The sequence below is a fragment of the Parasteatoda tepidariorum genome, chromosome 10, assembly GCF_043381705.1.
Source record: "Parasteatoda tepidariorum isolate YZ-2023 chromosome 10, CAS_Ptep_4.0, whole genome shotgun sequence".
Lineage (NCBI taxonomy): Eukaryota > Metazoa > Arthropoda > Arachnida > Araneae > Theridiidae > Parasteatoda > Parasteatoda tepidariorum.
In genome coordinates, this window is record NC_092213.1 from 26,455,758 (window position 1) to 26,477,775 (window position 22,018).

The 22,018-nt window shown below is 27.4% G+C and overlaps 2 protein-coding genes across 3 annotated transcripts in view; one reads left to right on the forward strand and one right to left on the reverse strand.

The window, feature by feature from the left end:
- LOC107450708 (uncharacterized) overlaps positions 1–12,188 on the forward strand; it is a 37,814-nt gene extending 25,626 nt beyond the window's left edge. The window contains exons 16-21 of the mRNA XM_043047521.2: positions 1,933–2,037; positions 3,287–3,534; positions 5,194–5,283; positions 7,772–7,874; positions 7,961–8,061; positions 9,175–12,188. Coding sequence (XP_042903455.2) covers positions 1,933–2,037; positions 3,287–3,534; positions 5,194–5,283; positions 7,772–7,874; positions 7,961–8,061; positions 9,175–9,328 — 801 coding nt within the window. The 3' untranslated portion in view covers positions 9,329–12,188. The remainder of the gene's footprint in view (positions 1–1,932; positions 2,038–3,286; positions 3,535–5,193; positions 5,284–7,771; positions 7,875–7,960; positions 8,062–9,174) is intronic.
- Positions 12,189–16,893: 4,705 nt separating this feature from the next.
- LOC107450706 (corticotropin-releasing factor receptor 1) overlaps positions 16,894–22,018 on the reverse strand; it is a 224,677-nt gene continuing 219,552 nt past the window's right edge. For both annotated transcript variants that reach the window (XM_071186800.1, XM_016066559.3), the window contains exon 12: positions 16,894–18,184. In XM_071186800.1, coding sequence (XP_071042901.1) covers positions 18,148–18,184 — 37 coding nt within the window. In that variant the 3' untranslated portion in view covers positions 16,894–18,147. The remainder of the gene's footprint in view (positions 18,185–22,018) is intronic.

Consider the following 22,018-nt stretch of genomic DNA (forward strand, 5'->3'; position numbering starts at 1 on the left):
AAAAGTTATAATTTTAAGGAATTGTTGCAGAAATTAAAACAATAAAAAATGAATAAATTAGATGGATTATTATGGATTATACTCTTCATGTGTTATTAAGTATGTGCACATAATGCATACTATTTAATAGAAGGTCCACATATAGGAAAATAAAAAAACAAAACTAAGGGACATCCGAGTTCTGACCTTCAAAAACAACTATTTCATATTGGCTATAATTTAGAGCTAACTTAAAATATGATTCTGCCAGTGTGGAACAGTCTAGTAGTGTGCTTATTCAGTGGTTATAAATGTTTATCACTGTAATTTACATTTAATAAGATTCACTGAATTGGTATAAAATTATCTCTTCTGTTTATTGTTTTCTTGTTAAATCATTTGTCATTTAAAAAAAAAAAAAAAATGGTTATGATACATTTTAGCTCACAATTTTTTTATAATGTTCATTGTCTTGTATCTTGTTCATTGTAATGTTATCTTGTTATTAGTTGCATTATATATTGTTTTTGCCTGATGAGTTATGAATGTTTTTTTAAAGGTTTTATGGAAACCGTTCTTATTGTTATGATCGCCTTGGAATGTTTGATAAGTATGAATTTTCTTTTTTAAGTTTATTTATTGAAAGTTTAAAATATTTTAATACATGATTTAAAATAGAAATTCTGGGTTTTTGTTTTTATCATGACTCATAATTTTCTCCCTCCAGAAAATAAAGTAAAAATCATTGAATTTTGTTCTTTCCAATTTTGGAAATTGGAAGTATTTTCCAATTTCCAGTAACGCTTTTATTATATTTTATTTTTATCATACACTCATTTTTCTTTTGTGTTTTTAATATATGTGAAAGTCATATATTATCTTATTTTATTCTTTGTATAAATTTATATAATATTCACATTTAATAATGTGAGTTATATAATATTGATATTTAATGATATAATGAATAGAAATTTATATACATTTGAACAATCACATCGGAGTAACACAGTAAATACAGTCTTTATGGCATAGTTATTTTGAATGTTTCAGGGATAAAACAACTAAAATTATTTAGTTTTTTTTTCCTTTTAAGATTTAACTGAAGAATTTAGAAAATAAGTGAATTTGCTAATGAAAGCAATAACATTCATTTTTTTATGAAAGGTTTGAATAATTCATTATTATATCATAACTTTATTATCTTTACATAAAAGGGTTCCTTCTTGAAATTTAACTAAGCTACTGGTTATAGTTGTATAGCTAATTTACTAACTAAATCTTAAATTTGGGTCCAACTAAATTTAAATATTTAATTTTAGCAATAAAGAAAAAGCAATGGTTGTAATAAATTTCAATTAATAGATTTTTACAAATATAACAGTGTTTTCTCTTTCCTTTTCTATTTTTTCTATTTCCTTCTAATTTTTTGAATTCAAATCTGCTCTTTATAGTCTATGAGAATCAATTTTGGGATTTATTTAAGACTTTCACTTTGTTTTTAAAATGCAAGAAGTAGGCAAATTATTGTGGCAAAATTATATGTTTTGCTTTATTATTCCTAAATTATTCTTTTGTTTTAGAGCATTAAAAGATGCAGAAAAATCAATTAAACTGTGTCCAGTGTGGCCTAAAGGTTATTTTCGGAAAGGAAGAGCTTTATTGGGTCAGAAAGTGAGTATATTTTATTATGAGTATGAAATGAATGAGTTTTTTCTTTTTTTGAGTGAGAGATTTGAGAACGAGTTTTTTTTTTTTTTTTTTATGTGTATAATGCCTGAGTGGATGCAACTTAGTTGCTTGATAACCATGGTGCTTTATTTTTTTTAAAAAATATATTTTATTCCTCTGTAAAAACAAGTAATTTTATGTATGCATTTATAGTTTTCTTTTTAATTTTAATTTATGATTTTTTACAATTTTTGTAAGTAGTAAATGGGTTTTTATTTTATCTAGAAATATGCTGCAGCTGAAAAATTTTTTGTTGAAGTTCTAAAACTGGACAATGATTGTGAAGATGCTATATCTGAATTGCGTAAAGCAAAGCTGTTGCAAATCATGGTGAGTGCAATTTCTGTGATTGTGTTTTATAGATTTTTATATTCTAAATTGAATAAATTTGGTGCCATGTTACCATATTCCATACCTTATTTCTATAAAACGAAGATATTCGTCTATTAATGTCACAAAATGTTGTATTATTAATTTATCATTACATGTTAATCAAGATAAATTATAAAAACAAATTTAAACGATTCAAAATGACAGATCTCTCTTGATAAGTCAAGAAATAAAAATTGAGCTACATGATCCACAGTTAAACAACTTATTTAAAACATTTTAAAAAGTGTTATTTCTAAAAATGTGAAGCATTTAGTTTGTTGCAGTTCATATATAAATGTGATTTATGTACCAGGGTTGACCTTTTCTTAAAAGATGTATCTTTACTTATATAAAAATAAACTTTAGCCTTTTAATAAATTTGTTTATATAAAAATAATTTCAGTCTTTTAATAGAATTGTTTTTAAGTCGTTCTTTTGTTTTCATATATATTTAAAATCTCAATATAACCTATGTTTTAATTCTTAATTTTTTTTTCTATTGTATGCTGTATTCACTTTTTAAAGGAGATTCTGTACTTGATATAAAGGTTATTATCTTTAAAAACTAATTTTCGAAATTTCAAATTGATAAAAAGTTGTTACTGTGTTTGCATATTTATCAACAATATTTTTAAAATTGAAAAATACTTAAGTCCTCTATACAAACGAATTTTAGTTTTTAAATTCAAAAATTTATAATGTAGAAGAAATGTAATGTAAAAAAAAAACAAAAAAAACAAAAACAAATTGTGGATAAAATGTAACAATTTTATTAACAAAATTTTATTTTTTTCATCTTCCAACTCAAGGTTAGACTATTATAATATATATTTGTTATTAAAGTTTTCATGTAGATCCCAGGGAATCTAAATGTTATGCTTTAAGCATATTTTTTTAAAATTTCGATATTTTTGTATTTTTCTATATTTTTAAAACTAAAAACTAAAATACGCATTGTATTCTTAAAAAAAGAATCAAAATTTGAGTTTTTAAAGTGAATTTTAGACTCATTAAACTTTAATGTTTTTCAATTTGACTATAAGTGTTTTTAGATAATGTGTCATTTTAGTAACATTTTTTAATTCATCAAAGTTTTTATCTCCTTATATTTTTACTGAAAAATGATTTTTCCTTTAATTATCGATTTTTACTCAGAAAATAATTCTACCTTTATCCAATTATTTTTTAATAAACACGTTTGTTGTAGGAGAAAGGATTTACAAAAGAAGTTGCTGAGGAATCCCTGTCAAGGCATGGCTCAGTTGCAGAGGCTCTGGCAAGTTTGCTCTCCAGCGGAGTATCAAGAATTCAAGTCAGAGACGATTTAGATATCTTCATTTCTGATGATGAAATTGAAAATATAGATAAGACTCCACCAAAACCTAAGCCAAAGCCTCCTACTCCACATCTGACTCCATCCGCTACTCAATCACCCTACTATGACATCAAAAGAGAGTATGTTTATTTCTAGTTAGGGTGAAAAGAAAAACCTGGGAATTTTGATTGGGAATGTCCTGGTACTTGGGAATTTTGAATTAATGGAATAGACATGGGGAATTCAAGGCACTTTCTGGATAGGTGGTGAAGAGCTGGGGTCTGATTCTCAGTGACGGCTTGAAGTCCTCCCAGCCTCAAATCGATGAGTACCAGCTTATCTGGTAAGTAAATGTGGCCCGTGCACATTGCTGACCTCATTGCTTCAATCATACCGTTGGTCACAAAATTGTAAAGCCTTAACCTTCAGGACCCCTCTGGCCTACAAACCATAATGGGCTGCTGCAGGGAATGCTTTACTCTACTTTTCTGCATAAATTGCAAATGTTGAAGAATTTTCTATTTTATATAAACTATTGATTGAGATACTGTTCGATGTATTAGTCAACTTTTCAGACCTCTCAAATTTTATGAAAGTCAGGGTGTCTAGGGAGTAATAAATTCGGACATTCGTTGGTCGTAAAATATCGATGCAATATAAACAATGATACAGATATGAATGAATCACTTTGCCTCTTTCAAAAACTGTTTTTAATATGTTGCATTGATATGTTCAGACGTGCCAACTCTCCCGCATTTTGCGGGAGTCTCCCGAATTTTGAGTNTTTGCTAGGTTGGCACGTTTGTATGTTCATTGATTTGTACCTCACTGTATTTGTTATCACATTTTTTTTTAAAGGCACCTCATAGCTTCTTTATTTGAAGGCAAATGTCCTGAGAGAATAATGAGAAAATTCTTAACTTGTCAATTAATGTATTTTCCAATTACAATTGTTATTAATTAATGTATTTTCCAGTGATGAATTATAGGTAGAATCATGAGTATAAATTTAAAATAAGCGTAAATAATATAAAAACTAAAAATTATAAAAAAATTAGTAATTCTTGTAAGAATTAAATGTGCATTTGAGCTGTCAGTAAGAAATCAAAAAATTTATTTGTTCAGTTTTATTCCTTTTTTTTTTTTTTTTTTAAAGTCTGTCAGAGATAACTAAAAACAACTATTAACAAACCAGTTTAATATGATCCATATGTAACACATCACTCAACCATGTCCAAGTGCCTAGTCCCATTTTTAGGGCTCTAGTTTGTAACGGCAATCCTTATGTAGCAATCAATATATACTATATGAATTGAATTTTTTAACTACAGTCATGAAACAACTAACAAGATTAAATATTTTTGTTTTCTTTTTTGTGTGCATCATTTAGTTTTTTACATTAAACATTTCATTCAAAGTGCATTTTTCTGTTCTGTTTAATTTAAACAAAATTTTATATTTGATAAAAAATTTTAAGAAAAAATATATATATTTATATTTAAAAAAAATACAAAAATATTTTTTCCATTCCTCAAACTCAAAATTTTTCGATTAACTGTGCAGAAAAAAAATCTTATCCCTAAATAATTAAGGAAAATGTTATTATATACTTTAAATAGAGAAATTTCTGTTACTACGTAAAAAGTAGCTACGCAGATATAACAAGTGAAGTGCTAAACACTTATACATTGCACATAATGTTTTAGTTTTATATTTATTTCCTATTTTGAACCTTTCTGAAAATAAAAAGTTGCATATGTACTTCATTTATTGTTACTTATTTTTTATATTTTTATCAGCCCTAAAAATCCTGAAGGACATAACTCTATATGGATTGGGAATGTTCAACCGGATGTCACTGAAAAAAAATTAACTACAATGTTTGGGAAGTAAGTTAATTTTTTTATATTCAGTAAAATAATTTTACAACTTTTTTAATGAACCTTCTTTGTAAACTTGATATTCTCCAAAATTTTGACATCATTTCAATGATTTTATTACTATGCTCTTATAAGCTTTTATAATTTTTTTAAAATTAAATTATTTCGTTCATAAGTATTATTAATCAATTTAAACATGTGTTCCTGAATTGGTATGTTAACTTTAATTAATGTAAAGTAATAATAATGATAAATGTTCTAAACAATTCTAGTAATTTGTTTCATGTTGTTCTAATTAATGCTAACTCTCATTATTTCATTCATGCTGATGAATTCGCGCTCAATAAGTAAAAAGTTAACATATTTGAATTTTAAGAAGTTAAATTAAAATTTAATTGCTCGTTAGCATTAAATACAGGATGTCTACTTAAGATTGATTTATATCAATGTAATTAATATTTTTTATATAGTACTTAAAAGTAGCTAGTACTTTAAATGAATACTTCATGAAATTAATGAGAACATTTTGCATAAATTTTTAAAATATGAAATTTTAAAAAAAATTTCAAAACTTGGAATTAAAAATGTTGAAACTCTTTTTACGTTAAAAATTAATAACTTGAAAAATTAAATGTAACTTAATTTATTTAACAACTACATAGCAACATCAAAAACACTTTAATGAGCCCATAATAAGAATTTAACTCTGGATTAGATTGAAATACTAAATTTTGAGTGGTTGTTACTTTTCATCTTGGTCCAAAAAAGGTGGACTAATCTACGTACTTGTGTTCAGTTGTGAATGGGTTCCACTCGTTGATTCAAGTTTGCCTAAGTTGATATTGATGCAATGTAGTTGATATCTGAAGTTTGATAAAGCTTTATTCATAATGAGTTTGTTACACTATTTGATTTTTTCATGATGTATTAAATTAATTTATAATATTTTAAATTTTTTTGTTAAACCATTAAAGTTATAAAATAATTAATATGCTTATTTTGATGCTTATTTAAGTTATTATTTATTTATCTCAATACTTATTAAGTTATGTTTATACTTATTTAAGTTAATTTAAATGCTTATTTCAATAATAATAATAATTTTTATTTATTTTATATTTTCTATAGTTTTTAGATGAACTGATTTTTCTACAGAAATTACATTATTTGTACTCTTACTGGTTGAATTATCAGAAAATAAATGCACTAAAACATTTTGTATTGTATTAGATATGGTTTCTTATCTATTTGTCATTAGTATCTGAATTTATGACTGTTTTATGTTTGCATGTGAGGATTAATTCAATTCTTATAATTTCATTGAAAGTAATTGAATGTGTGATCATTCAAATGCAAAATACCTGTGCTATAATAACACAGTATTAAAAATATTGGAATTTAAAAAAATTGCTAGAAAAGGCTAAATCTTTGGGAATAGAATTTGTTAATTAAACATCAGACACATAATCAGGATTAAAAGACACATGGAGTGCTTTATCAAAAGGACTAGTGGGCTGTTTTCTGCTTAAAAATAGAATTTTTCAGACTAATTTAATGAACAGAAAGAGTTAAAATTTTATTTTAATGAGGCTTTTTATACCGGCAAAGAACATTTGAACCAACAGCCAGAAAATGTCTAAAATATTAGGAGTTCAATGGAATAAACTGAAATATTTTAAACTTAGCTGAAAAAAGTAATTGAAGTGATTGGTGTATAGATTGATTTGACAAACAATTGCTAGAAATACTTATTTTAATTAATCTGAGTATTTTGTGTGTTTTTCCTAACTAATTGCTGTAATTAAATGGACTTCCAATTACTTTCAATTATTTATTCCAGTAAATTGTAGCTAAAAAACCAAAGGAAAAAGGGAATTTGTTTTTACAGTCTCACAAACAAAACAAAAAAGCATACAATGAAAAATATGAGCAAGTCTTTTTTTTTTTTTTTTTAAATAATTGTGCAGTTTTTTGTTAGGGTGGGGGTGGAGAAGTGTATTCTGAGCTTATTCTTTTTTAATTGCAATCTTTTAATATGAGAAAAGTTAAAATTGGGGTTATTTTAGACTTTTGATAATATTCTAAATCTGTTTTTGGACTTCTCTGGTTTTTAACTACTGAATTGCCCTGTGCAGGTAGTTATAGAGCATAGAAAAATACCAATCTTGAAACTTTTTTAACGTAGTGTTATTTTTATGTCTAACTGAAAACTGTATAATGCTTCAGAAAACATGGCACCAACATTTTGCCTAATGAAACAGCAGTACATCTGGGTAATGATCCTTTGGAACATTTTTTTCAGTTTTTATATTTGAACAATTACATGTTTATAAAATGTATTCAATAACATTTATATGACTTTGCAATTTCTATTGATAAAGAAGCTTTAGTATTTAAAATATTAAAAAGAAAAATGCTACAAATATTACCATGTGTGCCTTTTGGGTATTTATATAAATTATTTATACAGTTTACTTATTAATATTCTCTTGATTAGATATGGTGAATTAATAAGTGTGAAAGCAATCCCTGAAAAGTTTTGTGCCTTTGTCAATTATAAGAGTAAAGCATCTCCAGGAAAAGCTATGCAAGCCCTTCAGGTATGATTTTGAATGTATCAACGAAAATTTTTGCCGATGTATTTCAATTCACTTAAAATAAACCTAAAAAATAATTTCAACTTTAGGGATATGAGTTGAGTGGATATAATTTAGTGATACGGTTTCCTAACTTGCCAGGGGAAACTGCTGCCCCAGCTGCACCTACAGCTGTAAAGAAGAAACCAGGGTAAGTTAAATTAAATTTCTTCTTATTAATTTTTGTGTTTTATTTTAATTATTATTACTATTTATTTTGAAGTATATTTTATAAACTTGTTATAAATCTAATCTGACATTAAATCAAAACTCTCAAGGGTCAGGGAGAATGGGAAAGACTTGGAATTGCATGAATACAATCTGTAGATCCACGTTTTGATTTGTATAAGAGCAGTTTACAACTCATGCAGTGTGATTTTAGTGCACAATGACAAGTTNTTTAATTATTATTACTATTTATTGTGAATTATATTTTATAAACTTGTTATAAATCTAATCTCACATTAAATCAAAACTCCCAAGGGTCAGGAAGAATAGGGAGGACTTGGAATTGTCAGGGAGTTTTATTTTGACACTAAAAAGCAGGAAATAATCAAGAAAGGTTCAATTTTTTATTAAAAAAAGACTATGAAAATTTCTACATCATACCTGAAAAATAACCAGTCTTAGAATTGTCAGTAACAGTCTATTATTACTATTTATTTTGAACTATATTTTATAAACTTGTTATAAATCTTATCTGACATTAAAGCAAAACTCCCAAGGGTCAGGAAGAATAGGGAGGACTTGGAATTGTCAGGGAATTTTATTTTGACACTAAAAAGCAGGAAATAATCAGGAAAAGTTAAATTTTTTTATTTAAAAAAAAAAAAAACATGAAAATTTCTACATCATACCTGAAAAATAACCAATATTAGAATTGTGAGTAACAGTCTATTATTGCTATTTATTTTGAACTATATTTTATAAACTTGTTATAAATCTTATCTGACATTAAATCAAAACTCTCAAGGGTCAGGGAGAATGGGAAAGACTTGGAATTGCATGAATACAATCTGTAGATCCACGTTTTGATTTGTATAAGAGCAGTTTACAACTCATGCAGTGTGATTTTAGTGCACAATGCCAAGTTTTTGTTCAATGAAATAAAAATATAAAGAAAATTTTTTTAAGTTTTTTCTTTCCTTTTGTGATTGTAAAAATTAAGTGCATGGAATTAAAAGAGTATATCTTAGCATTTGACAAGCAGTGTATAATTTGAAAAACAAAATGCATAATTAATTGTTTTTATTATTTTTATTAGAGTTATTGGTCAAGAAGTTAAGAAAATGGGTCCAGTTAATGGCAATGAATGCTATTTCTGGCGAACAACTGGTTGTGTTTACGGTGAGGTCTGTAGATACAAGCATATAAAGGAACACAAGGGTATTGATAAGAAAGGCTGGCAAGTGACATGAAGAATTAGTAAAATTAAATAAACAATCTGTTTTAATTGTAGGAGGTTTCACAAAATGTTAACAGATAAATTTCTTGTTGAACTAAATTAATAATTGTTTTTTTCGTAATGCCCAAATTTTAGGAATTCCTTTTTTCAAATATTTTGCTTAAATTCTTGCAATTAGTAATATCTTGACTATTTATTAAAAAGTGCTATAAATGTAAAAATAGTGTTTATAGGATTAACTCCTTAGTTTTTATAGGATCCAATCCTTAATAATTTCTCTGATTTTTCTTTTTTAAATTATGTGATGTTATGTGTTGTTCAAAGAATGATTTACTTATGATTCCAACATGATTATTTATAAAACTATTTGTAAGGTCAAATCTTCAATATTTAAAATATTTTAAAATGATAAGCTTTTTAGCATTGTTAAATTACTGACCTTAAATGTAACACTTGTAACTTAATTTAAATCAACATCACAATTTTTAAAAAATTAGATTTATGTTATTTAAATAAATTATTAAAAAAATGAGAAAAAAATCTTTTAGCAGAATTACATATAAATTGTTATCTAAGTTGAAGATTTTTTTCTAAGAATGTGTTTAAGAATTTTTTATTATTATATTCCTTATTAGTTATCCTAATTTTTTTATTTTGTACTCTTAATTTTGAGGGGAAATGTTAATCAAAAGTTGAAATTAACATTTTTAAATTGCATTTGAATATTTTTAAATTTTAAAAACTGCTAACATTTTGTGAACTCCCCTATGCTAGAAAGAATGGACTATTTTAAATATATTTTTATACTGTGTACTTTTATTACATTTTCTATGGGATCATTTTAGCTACCTAGAAATATTTCTTCTTAAGAGCTTTGCCTTTATTTTGTTTCAGATTATTCTATGTTCTAAAGAGGACATATCATATTTGTATGTGTACTGTGATCTATTTATACAGAACTCAACATATATAACATTTTAATAAGGTCACAGAACAATTTATTTACTTTATATACAGTTTAATTCTTATGCTATTACTATATTTAAACTGGATGATTTCTAAGATTTTTGATTTCTCTAACTTCAGGTAATAAAATTGTGAAAATTCAATACTCTTATTTGATATTGAATTTTTAATGTTTTTTGATATATTTTATTCAATATTCAACTGTTGAATTTTCCTATGATTTTAGAATCAATTCAGATATTATGTAATCTCTAGGAAAGGGAAAGTGGCTTTTTCTCTTACATTATATGAATAATTACAGTATATGAATTCAATGGAAAAATCATATTTTTTAAAGATATTTTATTCATAAAAATATTTTTTGAAAAGTTTTTTTTCTTCTTAACTATCATATTTTAATTTCTATAATTATTTGATTAAGAGACCCATAACACATGTTTGCTAGTAAAAATCAATAAAATTTATGACAATAACAAACCACTTTTTAACTGAAATGAATTAAAAAAAATTTTTTAAGCAATAAGTAAGTCTCCTATGTAATGAAAATAATTTTCCTTAAGTGTACAGCTTGACAATTCGTTTGCATAATATTTGAGTGATTTCTAACACACTTAAAAATGAGCTAAATACAGTAAGGAACCGATTATCCGGAACGATCGAGACCATCGCTATTCTGGTTAACTGATTTTTCCGGTTCTCTGAATCTCTGCAAGAAGCCGTTTTTTTTATTGTTAAACCCAACACTAAAAAAAAAAAAGAAATTATTTGGAAATAATCTTAAAAAGAAGAAAAAACAGTGAAGTAATACACTAATGATTATTTCCAAAATGATGGTAAGGTAAACATGTTTCAAAAAAGAAGGAAAAATCCTGAAATCTTATGAGGAAAAAATTTTTTTTTTTTTTAAATGGCGGGAAAATTATCGAATTTTGTTCCGGTTTTTTGGTTTTCCGGATAACGGGTTCTGTACTGTATATTTTATAATTTTTAATGTAATAAAACACACTAAATTTTCTATTGTTATCCGAAGTATAGTTTTCAATTTAATTTAGTGCTGATATTTCTTGGAGTCAGAGACTTTAATAATATGGTGCTATTAATATGGAAAAAATAAATAAAAAAATCAGTTTTCAAAATGAATTTTTTTGTTTTAGACTTTTGGTTAAAATTTTCATTATCACATTCGCATAAAAAAAAACCTTCTGTGTGGTGAAACTTTTTTTTTTCCTTTTTATCTTGCTTATTGTATTTTTATGACATTCAAAATATATTGTTCCATTTTTTTTGTATTATTTGTTTACATATTTATTCCTCCAGTGTATTTTGAATTTTTCTCTAATGAACTTTGTGTTCAATTCTTATTTTTTGTGATTCTTTTTTAAAGAAATTTTTTTTTCCTGTGTGTAAGATTAAATGATTTAAAAATGAAATTCTAAATAGTTTGTTTACACAATGTCTTGAGCTTTACATGTGTTTTTAGATTCTTGTGTTTTTGGTAATGTTTTAATTACTGTTTTCATGCTGATGATAGGTGTAAATACCAATGTCTCTAATTGTCAAATTTGTTATGATCATCTAATAAGATAGTAGAAATAGTTTAGATGAAAATAAAAGACAATAGTTTTGGGGCTGATAAATTATATTTGTAATTAAATCTGGTGATGTACTGACTCTGACATCACCAGAACTGATTTCAACTGACTCTACAGTCAGTTGAAAGCATAATTAAACCATTTTATTTAAATACTTTTTCTCTGACAATCTAATCTGATTGAAAATTATTAATTTTTAATGGAAAAAAATATACATTCCTTTAGTTATCAGAGTCTAGAAAAAGTCAAGTTTAAGAGGATTTTAAGTTTTTATTTTATGTAATTATCAGTGTTATTAAAAAGTTTGATTTTGTTGATGCTGTATGATGTATTAACTATTCATTGAAGGAGATGTTGATTGACGTATTTCCATATTCATTCCGGAGTGATGTAGGCAAGCAATTATTTGTCAAAAATCATAAATTGCCTAATAAAAAAATTTAAATTATAATAATATAAATGCTTTTTTTAAAAAAATTATGGGGAGCTCTAAGGTAAAGATTAATCCTAATTTTTTAACATAAATATACATTATCAAATTATAAATTTGGAAAGTTGCCCGGAGGATGTGGCTTGCAGGGCTCAGCCCNTTAGTTGACTTGCAGGGCTCAGCCCCACAGAACATCTCCGTCCGCTAAGAAATAAAAAATTTTATTGTTATGTATACGTTAGCATTGTTTTTGGCAAGGAATGTTAAGGAATCCATGTATTGGCTATTAATTAATTCAAATTAATGCCAAGGCTCTTTTTCTTAGCCTTACGAATTAAAATGTGTTGGCGGTAAAGAAAGGGAATCTCTAAAAGTAGATTTTATTCTGCACTCAATTATAAAAATATTAAAGGTAATATTAATAATTTTTATTTATAGATAAAGGATTAAATAAGAAATTAATTTTGCTTTTAAATGTTTGAAATATGTTGTGCATATTTCAGCATGACAATCAGTACTTTCTTATGCGATATTTTTAATTTCAGTATTAAAATACTTCTATTGAAAAAAAGTGTATGATAGAAATGGTGCTACATTTAAAATGTTTTCAGTTTTGTAACATACTTAACTTTTGTAAAATATTTTTAATTTTTTAAAAAAAAAATTAAATTTTTTTACTACTATTTTGTAAAAATAGTTCTCTGAAATTGAAAAACCAGTTAATATTAGTAAATGTAAAATTTTCTACTTACTTATTCCAATTTTTGTTCTTGACTTCTGAAATCTTAATTTCAATGTTTAAAACAAAAATTATTAACACGAAAAAGAAGGAAAAAAATGGGAAAATGCTTAAATCCCTGACTATTCTTTTTTTTTTAACAAATTCTTAGCATTGACTATTTTTTTCAATATATGTATCTATAATTATAATCTATTTCGCAAGTTTTATGTAAATGTATATAAAATTCAGATGACTATTCTGCAGTCTAATTGAAAAATCAACGTAAGCAACAAAAAAATTAAGAATTAAGAGTTTTATATATTAGGCATCTTTATACAATAAGCTACATATTGCAAAAAAATACAAAAATAAATTTTGTTTTATCAGTTTCTTGAGATTCTATTTTAGCCTTCATAGCATTAGCAATAGAAGGTTGTCTAGCCACTTTATTCGGAATCAATCGTGAAGCACTTGCGTTGTTTTTTCAATTGCGCGACAGTTTTTACCTCGTGTGTTTGTTAATTATACTCTAAACGCTGTATAAAATGAGTAACTGATGGCTAAATGTTGACACAGTGTGATAATTATGTGAAGGGCTGTTCAAATTAGCTGTCCAATCTTAGTTTTCTGTTTTTAAAAGGAAAAAAAAAAATTAATTTTAAAATATTTATTGCACTTTCGTGTTCTTTTTCTATTTAAGATGAGCTAAAGATTTTCGCAATAGCCTTTTTGCTTGCATATATTTATTCAAATTGTCAACTTTGGGTTTTGCCATTGTTGTTAATAACCATAACTAGCAATGTATATAAAGTCAAGGTGCATAGTGTTTTTAAAAAGTGCTTTTTTGTGAAATACGTCTTTTAAAAGCCCTTAAAGATGCTTTTTTTTTTATTTGGGGCTTGTAAAAAGCTCTTAATTTTCCATTTTGTAAAAAGAGATTTTTTTTTTTTACCATGTCGATTGTTGTTCTAAATTACAAAAAATGCACGATTTTCGAAATTTTCTCTGCAATATTAATCAGAAACTAGTTATTTTACCATACTTATGAAAAGTTATTGAAAATGTTATTGAATTTTACTGATTTTAAGTTCATAAATTAAGAATTTTAGACATTAGGAAAAAATATTTTTTTATTAATGCACATATCCTAATTATGTTTTTTTTTGGGGGGGAAGAGATTAAAAATATTTTTTTAGTGCTTAAAAAGTATATAAATGGTGCTTATTTTTTGTTGAAAAATCTGGCTATGCACCCTGGAAGTGCAAAGTTTTTTGGTTTCTATAATTACTCTGATAGTTTGCAATCTATGGGTTTTGCTTTTTGCCATTGCTATTAATTGTCCGATCTAGCAATAGAAATGAATAAAAATGGGACAGAATATTTTTTAACTTCATGTTCATTTTTATTCACAGGTATTGCCATTATTAGTAATATCCATAATTGACAATATATGAGTAAAAATATGAGGCTAAAAAATTGCTAATATTTAAAGGTATATGTTACCTACCTTTGTGTAGTACTTAACGGAACAATAAAAAATCCTGATAGTCGAGTAAAAACTTTAGTTGTGTATTTAATTGTAAATTTGTATAATGTGGATTTTTTTAAACTATTTTTTTTTATCTTTTTAATGTATATCTTGCTTTACTGAATGTATTTCATTATTTCCTTTTTGTGTTTTTAGCATTTCTTAATGAGGTTGAGCTTAATTTTTAAAGTAACATAGTATTTATTTGGTTTCTGTTTACCAAACTTTGTACAGTTTTTTCCCCTTAAAGTGAAATGTTCCTAAAATTTAAAAGACTTCCAATAGTAGTAGAGATTAGTATGTTCATGTGATTAAATATATTGGTAGATTCTAAAAAAATTTTGTTACATAAATATAAAAATATATTGGATTTCCATTACAGTCAGAAAATTTGTCTGAAAAGTTTTAAAATAATGAATGCATTAAAAAAATGTCTGTTTCAAATCTTTAAGCCAAAAATGTTTCTTTGATCTTTGCCAATTTTTAAAATTAGTAGTTTATTTATATTTTCTTATCTATTTTGACATGATAAAAAATATAAATTTTTTTATATGTAAAATGAAACAAAATATTACTCTAAGTTAATCAACTGAAAGCCAATTAATTTCAAATTTATCCTTACATTAAAAATTCATTTTAATTTTATTGAAATTTTATTTTTGATTGATTCAATTGTTTGCTGACCATTCTAGCTAAAACTATTATTGTTGGTAACCAATTTATGTTCTGTTCTAGTTTGAAATAATAAAATTTTAAAATTGCTTCGAGCAATGGCTGACCAAGTTCACATGAAAGGAAATTTATTATAATTAACCAAATGTTAGCCTTCTATTCCTCCAATAATGTATTTCTCTAACTCAAAGGCATTCAAACTAATATTCTCTATTCTAATATTCTCATTTGCATTTAGTTTCCTATTCATGGAGTTAATTTTAAGCTATATTTTCTTCGCAATACACTGCTGTCAAATGGGGGAAGATGTAAATAGCATTTTTCTTACTCTACTGACTAATTAAAAAAAAAAAAAATGATAAAATAACTCAAATTATAAAAAGTATTATTATTTTTTCATTGATTGATTTATTTTTCCCAATGGCTAATTAAATAGAAGAAAAATAAGTAAGATTGTTTAGATTTATATTTATTGTAAATTGTTGAATTGTTTTCTATTTATTCCTTAAATTTTTAAAGTTTATTATTATTTTTTATATTTCTTATTATATCAAAGCATTATTCATGTTCAAAAAACTTGTTCATTCAAACTTTATTCATGTAATCCCCCGCAAATACAACATATTTAACGTTTATTAAAAATGACTTTGATAAGCGCTCTAGGACTTTGCAAGGACGACTCTTTAAATTTGGCTTCAAAGTTTATAGTTTTACTATGCAGATGTATTCTATAAATAATTTATTATAAGCTTTGACTTGGTGGTATTATGAATGAAAAAATTTAATGCTTTAAGCGAAAATGTTTAACTACTATTAACCCTCCAAGTGTGGAGCCCCTGTGTAAAATTGAACAGAAATTTTCTTGCTTCGTTCTATTTTCCTATTGAATGACATGAAAAAATGCGTTTTTTTGATGCAAAAAAAAAAACTGCATCTAAAAGTTCGGAAAAAGCCGTGACTAACTCTCAGAGGGTTAATATATCCTGTTTTTATTACATTTTTTAATATTCCAACTATACTACTATGCTATTGAAATAAATGACTTATTATATGCTTTGAGTTGGTGGTACTATGAATGAGAAAAATAAATGATTTGAATGAAAATGTTTAACTATTAATATATCCTGGTTTTATTATATCTTAATAAAAAAAATGTTACAGTTGTTGTGTAACAAATTTACAGTATAATGGAACTAGGAAATTTATTCATGAATTCTGATCATCACAGAACCTTATAAGCGGGAAGTAATTATTTGATGGCCATTGATGAGTCAGAATTATTGTACTTTTAACAATGGTCATAAAAATGTATAAATGTTTTAAAGTTTACGTGGTATGTCAGCATGTGATTATTGTTATTTTTTGTTTACAACTAGGCATTGATTGATTAATTTAATTTAATGATTCTTTCAAGCTTTTAAATGCCAAACTGTACAATTATATGAAATAATTCGCGGCTATATTAGTGTGCATGTGACCTGATCAATTTTCAAAAATTTTCTAAGTTTTCAGTAATTTCTAATCCAAGATTTTATACATCTGTGGTTGTTACCCCTTTTTATTTCTCTTTAATCATTGCCTAAAGTACATATATANTATATATATATATATATATGCCTTTTAAGGCTAGATGATTTAAGAGACTTAGGCTGATTCAGATAAATAGGCATTTTATTAAGTTATATTGAGTATTGAAAACATTGTTTGGAGTTTTGAATCGTTTACATTACCGGGTTTCCATAGCAGGAATGTTGGGAATTGGCCCAGATTTATCTAGCCATGAAACTATAAGAAAAAGACACGCATTTTTGGCTGTCCTGATATTTAAAAGGAGGTGGTTGCAAGGATATTCTTATCTTAATGAAGCGTCATTCAGTTGATAAAAATTAGAGATTTTGATTCGCTAAAAGGATAGTGCCACTCGGACGCTGGGAAGTTTTAGGGACTATCTTAATGTGTACTTTATCTACAAATTATTGCCCATTAACTTCCGAAAATAATCTTTTATCTGGTTCATCTTGACTTTTTATGGCTCTTTGTGAGAGACCGATTTCTGTATCTTAAACTTGATAAGAAACATTTATTTAAGCTTATCAGTTAATGTAGAAAGTCTATGATTAATTCTATATTATGCACACACACACACATATATATAGATATATATTTACTTTAGGCAATGAAAATTAAAAGTTTACGATGTATGGTGTTATGGTATGACATTATTATTGCTTTTCAATTTATTTCTGTAATTCAAAGGTTCTCTGTTTTTTGTACATTTATAAAGCAAAATTTTTTTAAATTTTATAAAACAATACCATCAGATGTATTTGTAGTTAAACACTTTGTATCTTTCAATTCAGTTTTTCACATAGTTTTATGTGGTTCATTGTAATTTTAAATAATTTCTATTACTATTAAGAAAAAAGTGTTTGTTTTTGCTGTTACTGTGCTGCTATTGTAATTAAATTAAATATTTTCTTCTAGTTTCCTGTTTCTAATCCTTCCCTTACAGAAAAATGAAACCTGTAGATGAAAATTGGTTAATTAATTTTAAACAATTTCACTAAAACTTCTTGGAAAGACCCTAAATATCAACTGCCTTTATGGATAATTAATATTTTTTTTTTCAGAATAGTTTAAAGTGTTATGCAACTAAATTTTATCAGTTAATTATTTTTGCCAGTGTCCTGGCAAGAACAATAATGCTACTATGAGATTAATGTAAAATTATTTCTACCTTAAGAATTTGAAACCAAAATAATTCTTTATTGTTTTATTCAAGAAAGCAATAATACAAATAAGTGTGTGTTTAATAAGTACGAACATTTAAACGAAAGAAAATTCTTCGTGATAAATTGGTTAATTATGAGACTTGTACAAGTGTTTCTCAGAAATGGTGATAAGTTTCTAGACCTTGGCACATTTACACATCGCTTATGTTCATTCCACTTCCACTAAATCTATAAATAAATCAGTAATTTAATATCTATGCTATCGACATAGGTATTAACATGCAAAGGTTTCCTATTTGAAAAATTATTATTTTTTAAAATCAAAATTCAAAAATTTTTTCAAAATATTAGATGCAGTGAATAAATGATGAGCTTGAAGGTATTTCATACTATTTACTTAATGAAATTAAAGTATACAACCGCTCAGGCATTTATTCTACCCTATCGCTTTTTGCATAGCGCGTTACTCGTAAAAAATTATTGACCTCTGTTTTGACCAATTGTGCACTCTCACCTCGACTTCGATGTCCGCTTAAAACTCGTGTCCACGCCGTGTTTCTTTGAGTTATTCCAAGATGTTGAAGTCAGATGTGGGAACTTACCTGTTTAACTCATAATTTTAATGGAACATATTTTTCTTTATTTTGTGTTAATGTAAGTCAAAATAAGTGAAAAATATAATGTTAAGCACTTTAGTAATGTATTTTTATGAAAAAAAGCATGAAGCCATGCGAGTTATTCATCAGTGAAATCGCTATAGTTTACATAATTAATTATTGATTAATTTTTGATCATGAATAATTGTTTTTACTCAACTACTTTTTTTATACTTTAGTACAAATATAATGCCGATAATCAAACAGATTTTTGTTAGTAACTATTAAATTGTTGTTTTTTTTATAATTAAAAAATACCAAAATCTATTTTTGCTTGCAATTGGAGCACCAGAAAACAATATATTTAAGGGACACATATATCCTTACGGTGTCAAAGGGTTAATAGGACAGAAATCTCAGGCCAGCATATTTGAATTACTTAAGTGCTTAGGTTGTTTGTGGTATTTCAGAATGATGACTCCATCAAAAAGTTTGATGAATTATTCAATTGGATTGTTTTTCTAAGCTTTGTCAGCGTTTCCAAATAATATTATTTCCTCTATTCGGAGAAAACGAAAAACAGTTGCTTTTGCAACCAGTTTCCTTGTTAAACATCGCTATCAGGAATGAATTGAATAGACACAGCTGCTGGGTTACTAGCATTTTTATCATTGTTTTCATGGCAAGTATCGCCATTTAGTCAGTGAAGAGGTGTGCATCCTTTTTAGTTATATCAGCAACTATTGTTTCAGGACTGTCACCATTTCTCTAAATAACAATGGTTTGACGGCTTTATAGGCAGGCTATTACTGATATTTGGAGAAAAAAACAATTGTTTCCGAACTTGTGCTAATTGTTAAAGTCAATGAGAAAGCGGGGATTAAAATCGTGTAACACCTATTTATTTGGTTGATGGGGTTAGAATGTTTTCTCTTTTCTATAGGAACTATCTTTAAGCTTTATTTTCAAATAGTTTGGTGTTTAAATTATTTTTATTTCTTAATTACAGTAGTTATTGATAACATTGAAAAGTTTTTTTTTCATTTTAAATTATTAATGTGTATGTTTTTATGACCTCTCTTTTACAAGGCTTCAAATGTATATATCTATATCAAGGACAGTTACTACGAATCATCCTAAATGTTATTCATAATCTATTTAGGCTGTGTATTATTGCATATTATATATATTATTTAAATGCTCTAGTTGCCGGGATTGTATAGTCGGTAAGGTGCTGGGCCCATGTCGTGGTTTCGAACCCCGCCGACCGAAGACTCCCCATGTAGTAAATGATGACTGATGCACGGTACATCTGTCGATTCGCAAAGTCCCCCATGTTCCCATAACAAATTAATACCTCTGGGGGTACTGGATTGGAGATTGATCGTTCTCTGATTCAGGTCAAAATTACGATCTGTGGAAGAATGAATGGATCTGCCCTATAAACGGGTGTAGATGGCGCCACTGGAAAACAAGAACAACCGCACCCCTCTTCGTTAACAGACATACGAGAGAGAGAAATGCTCTAGTTTTTTTTCACAAAACTAAACTTGGTGCCGAGGTGGTTTAGGCAATAAAACATTCGCCTCCCTATGAGATGAACCGTGTTCGAATAGCAGCGATAGCTGGTCGATACGAATTCCGAACCGGCTCGCACCGACCACAGTGCTGACGTAAAATATCCTCAGTGGTAAACGGATCGTGAGTGAGTCCTCTTGCCGTCAGGCTAACCGTGGGACGTTTTCGTGGTTTTCCTCTCCCATGTGACGCAAATGCGAGTTCCATCAAAAAGTGCTCCATTAAGGCCGATTTCTCCCAATACAAAATACAATTCACCTCCAGAAGTTTCCTTGTCTTCTGGATTGGGTTCAAAATTGTAAGGCTACGGAGTTGAACGTTATGTCGTAAATCCAAAAAATTGGATCGAATGTTCCACGACGGTTATAAAATAAAACTAAAACTAGGTGGATAGTGCGCTCACCTCTGTCTCAGGTATTTAAATTCCGGTGATTGATAATTGACACGTAAACTGCTTCAAAATTGCACCAACCGCATTACTGGTGTAAACTATCTACTGTTGTTGCTTGTTAGGGTTTTATCACCTTTAGGTGTCTCAGTAAGTGTGTCTTGTTTTCCTTTTTTTTCCCCCAACACCTTTTGATTAACTTGAATTCTTAATTCCGTTCAAGTTTGTAGCACGGTAAAGCCCCTTTTGACTCATCATGGTGAATGAGCCATTAAACTCTACCTTTTGTTCTATCTTCATTGCACATAAAAAGTGACAATTTTGAATTTAGTGCAGAAAAAGATAAGTAAAAATTAAGTTTCTATGGATTTATTTATATTCCAGCATATGTTGGATATGCTATATATGCCACTTATTATCTATAGCGGCTCTCAGTGTGTTATTGTATATGTGGCGAGAGTTGTTATCGACCATGTCAACCTTCATCTATGAAAAGGTACCCCACCATAGAATCAAGTTAACATGTCTTATATACTAGTGAATTGAAATTGTACCGGTAGGCACACTACAGTACTCCCGCACCAGAATTATATCTGTGATTGAATTCGATGAACGGATACCACGAGTTGATTCATTGCTGTTTTGTGAAAAACCGGGAGAGCTGTATTAAGATCAATATACTTTTTGCGTGTTGATTGTGAGAGCTGTATTAAGTTCACGGTCATGGTCACTCCTGTGTTGCCCTTAACAGTCGAGTGTATACGTTGTGTGTGATCGAGACTGAGAAGTAACAGCGTGAGAAGGACAATATCGCAGTCACAAGTAGCAAGTCAACTGTTCAATGCGAACTATCCATCAATGTAGGTGTGTTCAAATTGAAGTGGGTGTTTCTGTCAAGGTAGGCGTGTTCACATCACATCCGAAGGTCACCAATGTGGGGACTAGGTAGCTGTCGACCATGTCAACCTTCATCTATGAAAAGGTACCCCACCATAAAATCGAGTTAACATGTCTTATATTCTGGTGAATTGGAATTGTACTGGTACATTACATATAATTCAGATACATTACATATAATTCAAAAATATACAAATATTAAAAAAAAAAAAAAAATCAGTAGTGATCTAGGAGTGCAACCGTCAATCTGAAATTATTTAACATCTTAAGAGACCATAGTTATTTAAAAGACTCGGTTAAGCTATAAGCCTTGTCTTACTTAATTCTAATTCAAGCTTTTAGATGAAAGCAGTCACTTGAATTTTCGTATTTTCAAATCGTTTTTTAATTTAATGATAGAACTATCAAAATAATTCCGTATCATTGATATTTTGAAACGGAAATACATACATTAGAAACTATATAGTGCATTTTTAAATTGGAATATATCTGTATTTATTATTAAGGGTGTGTCCCGCAGTGGACTGATCGTTAAGACACGTTTCCCAGCAGATCACCGAAGTCAAGCATCACTGGTTGCTCACGAGTTCGGTCCTGGTCACG